Source organism: Crocuta crocuta, unplaced genomic scaffold, assembly GCF_008692635.1.
Source record: "Crocuta crocuta isolate KB4526 unplaced genomic scaffold, BGI_CrCroc_1.0 scaffold162, whole genome shotgun sequence".
Taxonomy (NCBI): Eukaryota; Metazoa; Chordata; class Mammalia; order Carnivora; family Hyaenidae; genus Crocuta; species Crocuta crocuta.
The window spans coordinates 5,262,324-5,280,128 of NW_027529433.1; the positions used below are offsets into that span (position 1 = coordinate 5,262,324).

General features: G+C 37.5%; 1 protein-coding gene across 2 annotated transcripts in view; it reads left to right on the plus strand.

The window, feature by feature from the left end:
• The window catches only part of WDR41 (WD repeat domain 41), a 171,809-nt gene that overhangs the window by 8,460 nt on the left and 145,544 nt on the right, over nucleotides 1-17,805 (plus strand). For both annotated transcript variants that reach the window (XM_077759903.1, XM_077759904.1), the window contains exon 2: nucleotides 1,110-1,219. In XM_077759903.1, coding sequence (XP_077616029.1) covers nucleotides 1,135-1,219 — 85 coding nt within the window. In that variant the 5' untranslated portion in view covers nucleotides 1,110-1,134. The remainder of the gene's footprint in view (nucleotides 1-1,109; nucleotides 1,220-17,805) is intronic.

A 17,805-nucleotide genomic window follows, 5' to 3' on the forward strand; every position in this document is an offset into this window, starting at 1 on the left:
TACTAGTTTTTGTGTAAAGTTAGCAAGGCAACTGGGCAACTACTTAGAAGCTAGTGTGTGGCAGTGTCAGCGTATTTATTCAGTTGCCAAGGCAATGCCAGGTGTTTATGACCACATGAGAGAATGAAAAGAATGGACAGTCCAGTGGCTGTTCAGGTGAGTGCATGGACATAGATCAGGAAGTGTCTGTTCATACCTCTTTTTATGTATGGATGAAGGCAGATAGTTCAAGTCCAGGGGAAACTAGTGAAACATGTGAAGTATTTTAGGAGCCTTCAGCTTTCCTCTCTCCACTGACACTTTTAGAGTCTGGAGTTTCCCATTCAAATCCTTTTCCCTATTCAAAACGGGAAATTAGCTGGTATTATTTACATTTTGGCTGTATAGATTTAAAGCAATATGCTAATTCATCCATTTTAAACTCTCTAATTTTAGTGTAGCAAGAATGTCTTTATCTTAATCAACTAACAATTAAACATTAGGAGGCAAGTAAGAATGATGTTGGAAACAGAGTGATTGAACAGGGGCTTTCTTCAGCTTAAGGAAATGATACCATACCTGACACTGGCCCACCAGACAAAATCTAGTTGTTTAGGGATGCTCCAGAATTTGGAGAAAAAGGAGTAAAGAAAAATATTCTTCATGTGGAAGGTGGAACATGGGTGCATTTTATTATTCAAGTGGTACATATATTCTTTTGTTCACTGGACATATTTCACAATAAGAAAAAAAAAAACGACAAAAGTATCAGTTGTAGTTTCCTCCTTTCCACAGTTCCTGTCTTCAAACATTAGCTTTTCTAGAGTAACCAAGATTTTACAGATTTCCTTAGAGAATGATTGCCTAAAAACTTCTGAGGACACAGTGGCATCTTCTGTATTGTTGCCTTCTCCTAGGTGACACCCTGGGCTCTGAAGTCACTTGGGCCATTTATGGCTTTAAAGTAGTCCTCTCCAGCCATTGCTCCCCTACCAACCTTATCTCTTTCTTACGTATCTTTTTTGTTCCTCTGCTTTGAAATCTGCAGAGTCCATTTTTACTATGTAATATCCTGCTTTGAAGTTTCCTTCTGCCTTCCCTATTGTAATCCTGTTGTTTCCTCTGGACAGGCAGTCCTCATCATCCTGGCCCCAAATGTCTGCTTCCTCCGGGACGCCTGGAGCTGGGGTCAGGGCTTTGGAGAAGCAACAGCTGGACATGTTGCCGATGCATCTCTCAGGTAACTCGGGTGAGGGAGAGAGGGAAAGTGGAGGCTTCACTGAGTATAATTCAGGAAAGTATGACCTGGAGAATAGGGATAGGTTGAGACAATGAAATCTAAGTTTCTGGAGAATCACATCTGGGACTCTGTCTCTTAACTTATGTGTGCATTGACGACGAGTTTAACTATTTCCTGGCCAGAATGCATGGCATCTGGCACCAATTAGATGGTAAGAAATGTATGTTGAATAAATGATACTGAGGTGGTCATAAGGTGAAAATACAACATTTGACTTTAGGTATTGGAAAACTGAAACAGAAGTCCGGTAATTTGCAGTGCAAAAGTAAAAATTCTATTGATGTGAGCTGCTTATCTAATTATCATGAAGCACTGAAGCAATTGTATGTCACGTCAAATACTTTCAAATGATACTTGAGTTTTCTTTGGTAACAGTAGTAAATTCCACCAGATGTTAGGTAGGGTGTATCAAGGTAGGGAGGAAAGTCACTGGTCATCTAATCTTATTATTGCTGGTCAAATCATTCACACAGCTTATAGCCCTTATGGTCATTTGGCATCAGCTTAGACATCTTCAAGATACAGGAAACTCACCACCTGATAAGGAATCTCGTTTCTTCAAATACATTCTTTTTTTCTGAAATTTAAAATTTTATTTATTTATTTTGAAATAGAGGGAGAGAGAATCCCAAACAGGCTGAATTCTCAGTGCAGAGCCCAGTGTGGGGCTTGGACCCACAAATTGTGTGATCATGCCTTGAACTGAAACCATGAGTCAGAAGCTTAAGCAACTGAGCCACTTAGGCGCCCCTCTTCTAATACATTCTTGTATTACACTGAAGCCATCCCTCTTCTGTCTTAGCCTTGATGTTCTACAAAACAAGTCCACATCCTTTATTATTACTTGACAGATCTTCCCATGTATAAAGACTGCTTTCTTACTTTTCTTTCTTTCCTAAAAATCTATGAAAAGATAAAGGGCTATGATCAGAGATGCTAGGGTCTTCCAAGTTATCAAAAAACATGTTTAGTCATCTTTATTAAATAGAAGACAGATTTTATCTTTAAAGTGCATGGGGGAGGTGTCTTTATTTTTCCAAACCCGCACAGATTAATCTCATTTTGAAGTTTGAGAACCACTGTTCCAGTCACTGAAGCTGTCCAGGTGAATTAAACATAATTGATGCTAATCTTAGGAATGGGTCTCATTGCTAGAAAGCAATGTTGAGCCTTTCTTTGTCTTTTTTTTTTTTTTACTTTTAATTTAACTTAATTTTTTTCTTTCAAATTTTTATTTAAAATCTAGTTAGTTAACATACAGTACAGTATTGGTTTTAGGAGTAGAATTTAGTGATTTATCACCTATGTACAGCACCCAGTGCTTATCATAACAGTGTCTTCCTTAGTACCCATCACCCATCTAGCCCATCCCCCACCCACTTCCCTCAGTTTGTTGTCTGTCTTTAAGAGTAATGTTGAGCCTTTCTCACCTCTCCGCTAACAGCCTTGAAACGGCCTTAAGTCTTTTACTGACTATTAACATCGACACCCGTTAGCTTTCATTTACAGACTTTCTTTCCCTCTTAGTCATAGATTTCTCAACTTTATTTATTTGCTTATTTATTAATGTTTATTTATTTTTGAAAGAGAGAGGGAGCATGAGCAAGTGGAGGAGGGGCAGAGAGAGAGGGGGAGACAGGATCTGGGTTCTGTGCTGAGAGCAGAGAGCCCGATATAGGTCTCAAACCCATGAACCATGAGATCAAGAGCTGGGCTAAAGTTGGACGCTTAGGTGACTGAGCCACCCAGGCATCCCAAATTTCTCAATTTTAGTTTGATCTTCCCCTGACAGCACACAAGTTGAGTTCTTTTCAGTCTCCTTATCTTTAGCCCTCTAGGTTGCTGCTAATGTAGGATAGTCATCTGTTCCCCAAATTCAAGTTTTCTGAGGTTATTTCTATGCTCAGACCTTTATATTTCATTGCCTTTCAACCTTAATTTATTTTTCTAAAGCTTTCTGTATATGAATGAAATTAACTTATAATTCTTTCCTCTTTGTGATTATTTTTCTTTGATTTATGATCCCTTCTAATCCTCAAACATGTGCCTATTTAATATTTTTGTGACCAAAAAATGGATGAAGTTTTGTATTCTGTTTCTTTGTATTATCCATATTGGCATATCATATATATAGTTTTAATGTCTGTAGGATTAGCTTAGAGCCTTTTCAGATACTAGTGTTACCTGTTTGTTGTAAATACTGTGAAATATAAACACATATTTATTCATTCAAAATACATTTGAATCTTATTATCACTCAGTTAAGTACTAAGATTTGATGTATAGTGTGTGTGTTTGTAGATGAGAGAAAGAGACAGACATAGAGACAGAAAATGAGACCTCTGTGAAAACACAACAAAAGAAAGTTACTTATAGCTATATCCTCCAATATGGTAACCACTAGCCACATGTACCTATATTTAAGTTAAATAAAATTAAAAGTTTTGTTCCTCGGTCACAGTAGCCACATTTTTTAAATGTTTATTTATTTTTGAGACAGCGAGAGACAGAGCACAAGTCGGGGAGGGGTAGAGAGAGAGGGAGACACAATCAAAAGCAGGCTCCAGGCTCCAAGCTGTCAGCACAGAGCCCGATAGCGGCTCGAACCCATGAAGGATGAGATCATCACCTGAGCCGAAGTCGGATGCTTAACCGACTGAGCCACCCAGGCAACCCCACAGTAGCCACTTTTTAAGTGCTCAAAAACCATATGTGATTAGTGGCTATTGTGCTGAGTGTCATCACATAAAGTTTTACTGGACAGTGTTAACTTGTAACATTCTAGGCTAGGCTGGTAGAGAATCAGATTGCTCTGTTCCTTGCTGAATTCCATGGGACTTCTGTGCTACAGCACAGAGTGAATTGAACAATATAAGCTGACAGTGAGTACCCCCAAAGGCCTTTGAAGAAATGTATGTAAGTAAGAACTTACCTAGCCATGGGATTTCAGTCTAGATTTCAAAGTAAACTTTTTAAAAATGAGGTTAAGGGGAAATGAGGAAGGTGATTTTAATTACCAAAGGTATAGAATGGGGAAGATGTGTAGTTCAGGTCTACTATTACTGTACTTGCTATATATCCCTAATTGAATCCACGTTTCAGTGATTTTCTCTGTCAGTGGTAACCAAAGAATGCTTTTTATATAAGGTTTTAAATTTGATCTGTATGTGCATTTGGGGCTATACCTTGACCATTTAGAGTGGGTATATGAGATGTAGTGAGGAGTAAAGGAAGAGAGCAGTTGTGATTTGAGATAGATGCGTGTCTGTGCACACACACATACACACAGTTATGTCATAGCTGTTTCAGGAAAACACCTGTCTTACCACTTAGAGCTCGTCCGGTTCCTGAACTGAAATTAGCCTTACTTTCTCCCCAGGGCATCCTTGGTTCCCTGCAGATTTCAAAAATGGTTATACATCAAAACCCTGTGGACCTGGTCAGATGTGCTGTTACTTTAATTATAATGCAGATCATGGTTGTGGATTCTGTATGCAGATGTGCTTAGAAAGCCTGCAGATGTGCACAAAGGAAAAGCTGTTGAAAAGGCTTGAATACATTGCACTGGTGCCAAGCATATTTATCACAGGCTAGTTACTGAGAATGCTGTTTTATTTATTTAATGTCCTAGGGTCAAGCATATCATGAGAGAGGTTCAACTCAGCTAGTAGGGGAAAAATATGTGTGTATTTACTTCCTCCTGCTGCTCCTTCCTGTCTAAAGCCCCCTGACAGAGTGGGCTTATACAATTTTTTGAAGTTTAAAATGGTGACTTAAAGGTAACCAATGAGTATTTCTGTGGGGACTTAAAATAATTCTAAAAATTGAAATTTACTTAAAAATACTTACTTGTATCTTTGTTGCTGGTAATATTGGAAAGTTACAAACTTCATCATAGATTTGGTTTGTAGCATTGATTATAAGAGGGTATTATTGTAGCCATTAATTTTTTTAAATTATAAAAAATTCCAAACATATACATATATAGAAAATATACTGCAATGAACTCATATATAAAGTAGTCATATCTAATAATTTTTAAGATTTCAATTTCATTTGCTTTATTCATTCTTTTTTTCATCTTTTTTCTCTGTTTAAGTCTATTAAAGTGGATCCCAGACATTGTACATATTTCAATACATGTTTTTAAAAATATGAATAAATATTCATATCCTCCACCAATTAATTTTTTTGGTGTCATCTAGTTCTTAATCAGATTTCTTTGTTTGAAAATGCCTTTTTAGGGGCGCCTGGGTGGCTCAGTTGGTTAAGCGTCCGACTTCGGCTCAGGTCATGATCTCACAGTTTGTGGGTTCAGGCCCCGCATCAGGCTCTGTGCTGACAGGTAGCTCAGAGCCTGGAGCCTGCTTCGGATTCTGTGTCTCCCTCTCTCTCTGACCCTCCCCTGCTCACGCTGTCTCTCTCTCTGTCAGAAATAAATAAAACCTTAGGAAAAAAAAAAAGAAAATGCCTTTTTAGAGTTACTTAGAATCATGTCCAAGCAAGTTCTGTACATTAGATTTGTCTCTTACAGTTTTTAAAGAACAATTCAGTAATATTTAGTAAACTTAAAGAGTTGATCATAGTCCAGTTTTTTTCATCATAGTCAGTTTTATTTGTTTTTTGTTTACTTTTTTAACATTTATTTATTTTTGAGAGACAGAGATAGAGCATGAGAGGGGGAGGGGCAGAGAGAGAGGGAGACACAGAATCTAAAGCAGGCTCCAGACTCTGAGCTGTCAGCACAGAACCCGAGGTACATGGGTTTGAACTCCCAAACTGTGAGATCATGACCTAAGCCAAAGTGGGACACTTAACCAACGGAGCCACTCAGGTGCCCTGTTTTTTATTTTTTTAATGTTTTTTATTTTTGAGAAGGAGGGAGGGGCAGAGAGAGAAGGGGACAGAGGATCTGAATGAGCTTTGTGCTGACAGCATGAGCCTCATGTGGGGCTCAAACTCATGAACTGTGAGATCATGACCTGAGCTAAAGTTGGATGCTCAACTGACTGAGCTGCCCAGGCGCCCGGTCATAATCCAGTTTTATTTATTTGTTTGTTTGTTTATTTATGTATTCATTCATCATAATCCAGTTTTAAAGCATTTTCACACTCCCCACAAATATCTTCAAACCCATTTACAGTCAAACCTTGCTCCTGCCTCCAGCTCCTGGAAACCACTGATCTGCCTTTTGTATAAATTTTCCTTTTCTGAATATTTCATATCTTAAGTCTTAAAAACTGCGGTAGTGTCCTCCTCCCTTCTTTTTCCCCCCTGACATCCACTTAACTGTCTGTAGAATGCCCTGCATTCTAGATTTGTTTGCTTGCTTCTTTCTAGAGTCACTTAATTTATTCCTTTACTCCTTTCATTCTTCCATATTTCTTGTAAATAGAACTTAGCTCCAGAGCAGCATTATCCAATAAAACTTGTTCAGTGATGGAAATGTGTATCTGCACTGTTGTTCTATATCTGTTCTGTCTAATGGCTACATGGCGCTTTTGAGTAACTTGTGATTGAGAAACTGAATTTTTAATTTTACTTTTTAAATTTAAGTAGCTACATGTGGCTAGTGGCTATCATATTAGTGCAGCTGTAGGGGCTTTTAATCAGATTTAGGTCCAACATTTTTGGGCATGAACATTTCATAGGTTGTGCTATATGCTTCATATTAGATCATATCAGGAAGCACACAGTGTTTGCTTGTCTTCGTTTCAGTGATGCAGTGATTGACCAGGGGGTTCAAGTTGTTACAGCCTGATCTCCACTGTATAGTCTCCTATCACCATTTTAGCTAATGGCTTCATACATTTATGAATATTGTGTGAAACATTTGCTTCACTAGGGTTTGCAAAATGATTTTCTCATTCTGTCATTCCCTCCACATTTATTAGCTAGAATTCTTTAGTAAATAACTTTCTTTCATCAACTAAAGCTATTTGATTATCCTGAAATGCATTTTGTACATAAAAGGCAGGAAATTTTTGCCTTTTAACTGCCAGTCTTCAGAATAAGTAATGTGTGCCCTAGTTATTTCCAGTAGTGTTTAATGAAGAGTTTAAGTTATTTGAGAGTGAGAGAGTATGTACGCGAGTATGTGCACAAGCGAGGTAGGAGCAGAGAGAGAGGGAGAGAGAATCCCAAGCAGGCTCCATGCTGTCAGCACAGAGCCCGATGTGGGGTTCGATCTCAGGAACCGAACTGCAATATCATGACCTGAGCCAAAATCAAGAGTTGTCTGAGCCACTAGCCACTAGGAAGATCTCTTTTTTAAGGTATCATTTTGAACTTGAGGGTTATATGTTTGATGCATTTTACTCACTTGTATTTAGATATTTTTTGATGCTCTAAGTATTGTATCTTTGGCCACTTGGAGGGAGCTCTTTGTGTTGGCTCATATGTTCTTTTATTTTTTTTTTAATTTTTAAAATGTTTTTATTTTTGAGAGAGAGAGACAGAGCACAAGTGGGGGAGAGGCAGAGAGAGAGGGAGATACAGAATTTGAAGCAGGCTCAAGGCTCTGAGCTGTTAGCACAGAACCCAACACGGGGCTTGAACCTATATAAACCAAGAGATAATGACCTGAGCCAAAGTCGGATGCTTACCTGACTGAGCCACCCAGGCACTCTGCTCATGTGTTCTTTTGATTAAAACCATAAACAATACTAATCATTAGGGAAGTGCAAATCAAAATAATCTCAGACCCATCAGGATGGCTACTATCAAAAAACCAAAACAAAACAGAAAATAGCGAGTGTTGGCAAGGGTGTGGAAAAATTGGAACCTTTGTGTACTATTGGTGGGAAAGTAAATTGTTGCAGTTGCTGTGGAAGACAGAGAGTGGTTTCTCAAAAAATTAAAAATAGTATTACCATATGATCCAGCAGTTCCTCTTCTGAATATATACCCAATGGAATGAAAGCAGGGACCTGAAGACATATTTGTACACGTATGTTCATAGTAGCATTAATTGCAGTAGCCAAAAGATAGAAACAACCCATGTCCATAGGTGGATGAATGGATAAACAAAATGCTGTATATACATACAATGGAGTATTATTTGGCTTTAAAAAGGAAGGAAATTCTGATACATGCTACAAGTTGGAAGAACATTGAGGACATTATGCTAAGTGAAATAAGACAGTTGCTAAAGGATAAAGATCTCACTTATATGAGGTGACTAAAGTAGTCAATTTCATAGAGACAGAAAGTAGAAAGGTGGTTGCTAGGGCTTTGGGGAGAATGGGAGTTATTGTTTAATGGGTATAGAGTTCCAGTTTCACAAGATAAAAAGAGTTCTGTGTGTGGTAATGGTAGTGATTGTACAACAGTGTGACTGTACTTAATACCATTGATTTATACAGTTAAAAATGGTTAAAATGGTAAATCTGTTATGTACCTTTTACCATAATTTGCTTAAAAATCAGTTCTTAAAAGTTTTCTATGGACAAAAGCCTAAATGGGTATGCATTTAAGTGAGAATGGAAGGAGCGGAATTGGAGAATCTAGATATAGGCAATTATTTGAAAACTTTAAATATATACAGAATCAACAAAAGGTATATTTATTTGTTTATTTTTTACACCCACTGTGGGGCTTGAATTTATGACCTCAAGAGCAAGAGTTGCATATTCCACCGACTGAGCCACCCAGGTGTCCTTTTTCTGTTTTTTTTTTGTGTGTGTGTGTGTGTGTGGTTTTTTTCTTTAGTAAGAACAAAAAGTATTTAAAAACCCATTTGTATCCTACTTAAAAACCAAGCATTGTTATTTTTATGTATTTTCCTTACATGTGTGTATGCTATTTTTTAAATTAATGTTATATTTATTTATTTTGAGAGAGCACAAGTGTGCATGTATGTGAGTGGGGGAGGGGCAAAGAGAGGAAGTCAGTGTGCTCTCAGTGCAGAGTCTGACGTGAGGCTCTGTCTCAGGAACCAGGAGATCATGACCTGAGCCAAAATGAAGACTTGAATATTTAACCTGCTGAACCAGCCCAGNACCAAACTCATCTTGGAATATCAGATCTAGAAGAGTCATATAGAGCATCTGGTTTAATCTTACTTTTAAGAAAAGGACATGGAGCCGGGAGATTGTGTTCGTTCCGTGTTAAGTGGCTAAATGGTGCAGACTACCTGTCCAGTCTGATGTCCTTATCACTGGACCATGGCTGTTTCTAATATCCTCCTTGAAAACTGTTTGTACCTCTTGGTTTCCTTATATCTGTCAGTGTCGTTGCCATTGCTACAGCTACCAGGGACTATATGGGGGTAATAATCATTAATTTCTGTTCTCCTCTTTTCATCTGTCTCCTACCTAATAAATAAAGTCCTGTGGAAATTTTCTTTGAAGCATTTATCACACTCTTATTTTCTCACTTTTAGTGATGTTGTAATCACTGGGGTCAAGTGGTGACAGCCTCACCTTCATTATTAAGTTCACTATTAACTTTTTACAATATAGTTTTACCCACTAATGAATATTGCTCTACTCCTAATTCAGAGCCTTATTTTTTCTGGTCTTTTTGAGCTTTTTGGTTTTCTCTCCATGTGTTCTACTGCTTGGTTTTTCTTCTTATATAACTTTCTGATCCTCCTTCTGTCTTACTCAAAACCTTTTTCATAGCCCAGCAGAGGTCTGTGGCCTGTGAACTTATTTTTTTTTTTTTTTGTGACCAGCAAAGTATTTTTTCTTTAATTTGAATGGCGTTAGACATGACATAGCTTCATCTCATCCTGCATGACTTTCTGTTGCTTTCTTTTTATAATTAAAAAAATTATTTTTGAGAGAGAGCAAGAGAGCAGGGGAGGAGTAGAGGGAGAGAGAATCTCAAGTAGGCTTTACGTCCAGCACAGGTCTGATGCAGGGCCCACTGTCACAACCATGAGATCATGACCTGAGGCAAAAATCAAGAGTCAGATGTTCAATGGACTGAATCATCTAGACACCCCTCTGTTGCTTTTATTTAACTCACTTCACTCATTTGTACTTCCTACTTGTTCCTGTAGCCGTATGGAGTTTGCCAGTCTTCCTGATATTTAGCATGGTCTTCAGTGCCCTGAATAATGTCTGCACTCTATATTCCCAACATTATTTCTTACTGCTCTTTATAGGAAACCTTAATCCATGTTTTAATCCTTTTGTTCCTTTTCTTCTCTCTTACCCTTATCCAAATGCTTTGAAAATGGACTCATCTCACACTCTGACCAGTTTCTGGCATTGTGTATGGAATTAATGGATAACTGAGTTTTTCTGGCACTTGTTGGGCTCATAAAATCTTTGTCTTCAAGGAACTCAGGCTGTGGGAGACTATGGGAGAGACTGGTATAGAACAAGCTAATTTTATGTGGAAACTAATTTGACAATAAACTATTTGTAAAAAAAAAAAAAGATAATAAAGTTTGTACTGGATATTAGACTCAAAAAAAAAAAGAACAAGCTAATTTTAATAGTAATTTTAAAAAGCTGGTTGTAAAGAGTGATGAATTTTGCTTGGGAGTGCAGGAATGGTAAATTTTATCTGGGAGAGCCACATCTAGCTTTCCCTAGCTTCTCCATTGATTTCTTTCCTTGTTCTACGACCATACTATTCCTTAACATGTATTTTTTAGTTCTCTACATTTCTAAAACTAGATTATTATCTCCTTGAGAAGAGTGATTGTATTTGAATTTTATCCTTCTGTATCCTCCCCTCATAATAGGCACTCAGATTTTGGTTGAGAGTACATCCGTCAAGGTTTTGATGACAAGAAACAGAGAACTATCTTGCTGTTTTAAGCAAAAAGGATGCATTGTAAAGATAACGGAGAATCACAGAAATAACAGGAAGCCAGAGGAGCACGCTTGGAAAGTGGGCAGGAACCGAAAGGGCCCCAGGGTGTAGGCAGCCATAAAAGTCTGGCCAGCTAGTTGCTTTCATCTCTGGATACTTACATCCTTACTGCATTCCTCCATAAATCAACCATAATTCAACCTTTGACATGGGGTCATTCTTCTAAACTTTTACGTAGCTGTACCTTTCAGGGAGTGGAGAAAGGAAGGAATTGTCCCCTTTGGCCCCTCAGAACAGAGCATCTCACAAGACTGTACACAAAATAGATTCCCCCAAAAGAAGAAGGATTTAATTCTGGAAAACTTCCACGCCAACATGTTCCCAGTCCCAGGGAGGTGGTGAAAAGCCAACTGCAACTATCCATTACTAATAGATGAAGAATGCATATATTTTTACCTTGGGAAATTTGGAGAGAGAGTGTGGTAGAGAAGTGAGTTATGGTTATGATCTTTGGGCACGTGGGGTAGGAGTAAAGGCTGAGTGGTGAAGGCTTTGAGGATAGACAATGGTAAGAAACAGATAAGAGTATGTGCTAAGGGGGAAACAAAGTTTGGTAGGATGAGGATCCCAAGGATAGTCTCCATCATTTTACTTAGGGCTAGTTCTAGTTAGTAGCTATCTTTGATGAGTCATCCAGGAAGTGAAAGTTGGCTCATCCAGTTGGAGAGGCTAGATTTAAAATGTTTTTCAACACATACCTAAATGCTTAAAAATTAAAACCTAAAAGGGTCTAGTAAAAGCCCTCCTCCTCCCCAACTCTGCCCCTATACATCAGAATTCTCCTTAACAGGTAGTCATTTCCTATATATGCTAGAGATTTTTAAAGTGCATTATAAACAGATATAGATTATTTGTTTTCCTCCGTAGTGTGTAGCTATTTGGTATTAGACTACCACACATCCTTCAAAATGTAACATTTTGTCCTACTGTTCTATACATTTGTGGGTTTTTTTTTTTTTTTGGTATTGATTTGTGTAAGTTCTTTATGTATTTTAGATACTAACCCTTTATTAGATATGTCATTTGCAAATATCTTCTCCCATTCATTAGGTTGTCTTTTAGTTTTGTTGATTGTTTGCTTTGCTGTGTAGAAGTGTTTTATTTTGATGTAATCTCAGTAGTTTATTTTTGCTTTTATTTCCATTGCCTCAGGAGATATATCCAGAAAAATGTTGCTATAGTCTTACATTAGTGTTTTTCGTTTTTTTTTTTTTCATCACCGAGTGCCAAAGTCCTTATTTAATCATTCACTTCTCCTCACATAATGGAACCCTTTGTTTTGGAAGATTTTCACTATCATATAGCATTTTTTAAATAAATATTTTTCTCATTTGAAGAATCAGTCAAGGATATCTAGCTGTCTAGCTAGTGATGCATCTGACAGTAAAAGAGCTTCTGATTAGCAAGAGATAACCACTGTTAACAGCATGGAGTGGACATAATTCCTACTAAGAGCCAATAAATTTATGTTTTAGTTAACCTCATTAAAGAAACGGCTTTTACTCTTTTTAGAAATAGTAGTAATAGATTGAGGTTGCTCATTATTGCATCTACACATCCCTAGATGTCTAGAGATTCCAGGTTTGAAATTACTATGTGATTTCTTTTTCAGGAACGTCTGGTCTAAATATTAACCGAATGTTTTGAGAACCTGTACTTCTGGCTCACTTAAAACCATAGGAATTCCAAAGCCCTAAGGACAGGCCTTGGCATTTTGCTTCAGCCCTCATCAGCAGCTTTAGCATTGAACCATAATTGTCTGTGCAAATCTAGATTGGGTCTTATTGGAAAGAAGAAAGAATTACATCAGACTGGACTCTTCCTCTTGTTAATGCCAGAAAACTCAACCCAAACTAACTTAGGAAAAAAAGGGAATTTATTGACTAACATAATTCCAGAGACCAGTTTGGTTTCAGGCGTGACTTGATGGGAACTCAAGCATTGCTCACAAAACCTAGTTCTTCCTTCTGTATCTCTCAGCTCTAACACTGCAGTTTCAGAATGAGCCCATGACATTCTCAGGCAGATTCTTCCCTGTGGTTCTTGGTTGGCTAAAGAAGCTCCTGTCTGCATCTTTCAAAGTCCAAGTCCAGTGGGAAAGAGAGAGGCTCTTCTTCCCAGGACCCCTAGCAAGAATTTGAGTCTCATTGGCTTCACAGAAATATGTGGTCATCTTATACAAGTGACTCTGCTTGGGGAAATGATGCACTGATTGCTTAGATGAAGGCCCATAAATTTAGGTGTGAAGCTTCATCTAAATATACGGGTGAGAACTGGGGCAGGGCATTCTGCAGGGGCAACTTGGAATAGTTATCAGAGGAAGGATGTGTGGTAGTCTAATACCAAATAGCTACACACTAGCATTATCCTGTGCTTGTCGTCTCCTGTTTGCTGGGCACTGAGCTAGATACTTCAACAAATGTCATTTCATTTAAATTCATTCTCACAATGTCTCTGTGAGATAGTTATTTTTCTTTCTTTATGGTAAAGAGGATAGTCTCAGAGAGGTTAAGTTATTGCCCAGTTTCTTATGAGTGGTAATTTCTAGAACCAGGATGCTAGGCAAAGTCTTTCTGAATCAAACTGCAGTGCATTTCCCAGCTCTGTCTCTCTGGTGTGCAAAAAATACTGTGAGCAGTAGCTGCCGCATCACTGGAAAATGACTGTAGTCTCTCTGAGTGATTATTTTGAAGATTGAAACACTCACTTGGATGTATTTGTAAAATGATGAATTGTATTATTTTTAGTTTTTCCTTGTGTAGGCCCATATGGGCTGCACTCATTCATCTAATATATATTTTTTGAGTACCTGTTTTGAGTCAGATAGTGTTCGAGGAATTGAGGATAAAGTAGTGAACAAAATAAGTATCCCATCTCAAGGAGCTTAAATTCTGGTGTAGACAAAACAAAACAAGGTATATCATATGAGATTAGGTGATTTTGAGGCTTCCCTTTTAATTTAGATTATTAAAGGAGCTTCAGCCCTCCGACATTTGCTGGGTCAGGCAGAACCATGAAATTTCATTCATAGTTTGTATAGTATTGACTCATAAAACTACTCATTGAGACCAACTCATATGAGGGCCAGAAGCAAGGTAGAGGAATGAAGTAACTACCTAAAATCAGTCAAGCTATAAGGAAAGCCAAATGAATTAAACATTAATATGTATTCAAAATGTCTTTCCCTCATTTTTCTGGTTTATTTTTAGAAAGAGTTTGTTTCTCTTCCAACCACTGCCTTCTCTCCATACACAACAGAATGGTAGATTGTTTAGAGCAATGATTCTCAAAAGGTAGCTTTCAGATATCTGGGGTCCCCTTTTAAGAGGTTTGGGAGATTAAAACCATTCTCATTATCAGACTGCATTTTTCACTGTGTTGGCATTTGGTCTCAGTGGACAAAAGCAATGATGGATAAAAGTGCTTGTGTTTAGGGTGAATCAATACAATGACACCAACTGAACTGTACTAGTAGACTGGGTATTCTTACAAAAAAAAAAAAAGAGGAATAAAAAAGTTTCAGTCAACATTTAAAGATTTTTTTATTAAAAATTTTTAAGTGTTTGATTTATTTCTGAGGGAAGGGGGAGGGAGGGAGCAGGAGAGGGTCAGAGAGAGAGGGAGATACAGAATCTGAAGCAGGCTCCAGGTTCTGAGCTAGCTGTCAGCACAGAGCTCACGCGGGGCTCGAACCCATGAACCGTGAGATCATGATCTGAGCTGAAGTCGGACACTTAACCGACTGAGCCACCCAGGTGCCCCTAAAGATTAAAAAAAAATGTTTATTTACTTTTTGAGACCGAGCATGAGTGGGGAGGGTCAGAGAGAGAGGGAGACACAGAATCCACAGCAGGCTCCAGGCTTTGAGCTGTCAGCCCAGAGCCCAACTCGGAGCTTGAATTCATAAATTGTTGAGATCATGACTTGTGCTGAATTTGGATGGTTAACTGACTGAGCACTCCTCACTTAACCTTTTGGATGAACAGCTAAGAACATTTTGATTGGTAAAAAATTGATTTTATTAAATATTAACTTTTGAGAAAATTTTTTAAAATATCTGGGTGAGGAAATAGGAATCATGCATAAAGCACTTTTGCCTGCGTATCAAAGTATAGAGTGGTTTTTGAGGGAAAAGAACTTGGGTGATTGCATTGTGAGGTTATCTATCTGCTTTTTTCACGGGATACTATTTTTACCTGACAGAACAACTGACAAAGTATAGCTATTCAAAGTTGAGTATTTGGCAGACATTTTCTCAAAAAAGGAACAGTGATCTTTCAAGGAAAACAAACTGATAGTGTTTGTTGCCAGTGATAAACACTTCAGCCTCTCAAGCAAAAACTTAGTATTTGGAAAACTTACATTAGCCACTGTGAGCTTGATAGTGTCCCAATATTTAAAAACTTTTCTGATGAGATTTGTGATTAATCGGTGAATGTGATTTTTAAATATTAGATCATGAAATGTGTTAACTTTGGAAAGATCTATGTAATTCAGTAAACTAATATTTTCCAAATGACCAGTGCATGCAGATTAGAAGATCCAAAGCGTAAGATTAACAAATATATTTTTAATAAAAGAAAGTAAGAAAAATTTCATTGATACACTTTCAGATTCCATATTGCAACTAACTTATAATCACTTGATACATTTTGTTTTTTTTTTATCAAAGTAGAATATCCTTAATTATCCAAAAACAGCTGTTAAAATAACCTCTTTTCCAATACATATATCTGTCTGGGGCTGGATTTTTTTAATATACTTTAGTCATAATAACATGTCATGATAATTGAAGGCAGTCTTATGTATGAGAATTCAGCTGTCTTCTGTTAAGCCCATCTTCTCGTTAAGTAATTTTGGGGGGAAGAATATATTTTTTAAATAAGCTATGTTATAGTAACTGGTAATGGGTTTATTTTTATGTTAAAATAACTTTTTTTTTTAGTTTTCTGATAATACAGCTACTGAGATAACCTATTAAAAAAAAAAGCTCTTTGAGGTCCTCAGTAATTTTTATGGACCCAAGAAGGTTTGAAAACCCAAATTTTGGGCCGCCTTAGTTGGTTAAGCGTCTGACTTCGGCTCAGGTCATGATCTCACGGTTCGTGGTTTTGAGCCCCACATCGGGCTCTGTGCTGACAGCTCAGAGCTTGGAGCCTGCTTCAGATTCTGTGTCTCTCTCTCTGACACTCTTCTGCTCATGCTGTCTCTCTCTCTCTCTCTCTCTCTCTCTCTCAGAAATAAATAAAACATTAAAAAATTAAAAAAAGAAAACTCAAATTTTGAGAATTGCTGCCTTAAAAGGCTGTTTTTTCCTTCTAAGGATCAAAAGGTTGTGTCTCAGTTGTCTACTTTTTCTGCATAGTGAGCTTAACTGAAGAGTTCCTCACAAAAGTGAAATTTTGTCAGGGAACTCCAGTTAGTTGGTAGAATTTACAGATATCTCTCTAAATACCAAAGTCTAATTTCTCATAATTGAAATATTAGAATACAAATCATTGGAACTTTTTATTAAAATTAGAGAGGATTTCATTTCAGGATGAGGTTGAAGTCTGTCTGGTTAGGGAATAAATGTAGGACCAAGAAATATCTCTGGTATGTACTCCAGCTGATGACCCTTGCTTCTAGAGCCGCCCCCCCCACCTCTTTGTCAGGTGAAATTACATTTTTATCTTGAGCTCAATTAGGCCCTCAAGTCATTGGTGCCTGAATCAGTACCTTAAAGTAGGAGACTCCTTCAGATTCTCTGGCAGGTAGCAGAAGAGTGAGCAACCATAGCCGAAAGACCTCATGTTCTTGGTTTAAACTGTGAATGCTCTTTCCCATTGAAATATGTTACCATTTGTGGCTAGATTCTGTGACAAAAATACGTGTAGATGGGATAGGCATTTGTGGGCTTGCCTGGAAGCCTTAGGTGCCCTAAGTTCCAAATCAGATGTTTAGGATCTAACTAACTTTTTCATCGTTGGAACTACTACTTTTTAAAATATTTTACATTTTAAATCAGGATCAATAATATATTACTATAAGGACAGGTAGAATTAAAGGTGCTCTTACAGTAGTGAAATGGAGTATTTTGCTCTTTATAAGACTGAATGATGGAATTTGAACCATATGCTATGAAATTAAGCCCACAGGCAATATGTAAAAACACAACAGGGATATTGATCAAGAAGCGCCTTAATCTCCAAATTTTATAAAATGGCATCATATTTCTCTGGGCTGCTGGCATTCAAAGAAAAAATAAACATTCCACGAAATTGTCTATTTTCTAGTTAAACTGATGTCCTATAACTGTATCTGAAAAGCTAAGTTGTAATTTTGAGGACACCATGGATGAAAGAGAAAAAAAATTACTACCACTAGTAACAGATGTGAAATTACATTAGATAAATATAATCATTAGTTTCAGTCTCACCCTGGTTAATTTGTTTGTGGAAATGTGCAACCCATTATTCATTAGATAATTTTTCACACATTGATTAGAAAGCCATGTCGAATTGTGACCCTGCACATTTGGGCTTACCTATCTTGCAATGAAGTATACCACTTACAATAGTGGAAATGGGGGACAAAATGTTTATCTCAAGCTGATTTTGTGCCAATAAATAAAGTAAATCAATAGCCAGTGAAGTGTGAACAACATTTCTCTGCTGTATAATATGGTTTTGGGGGCAATTTGACATGCTACAAGG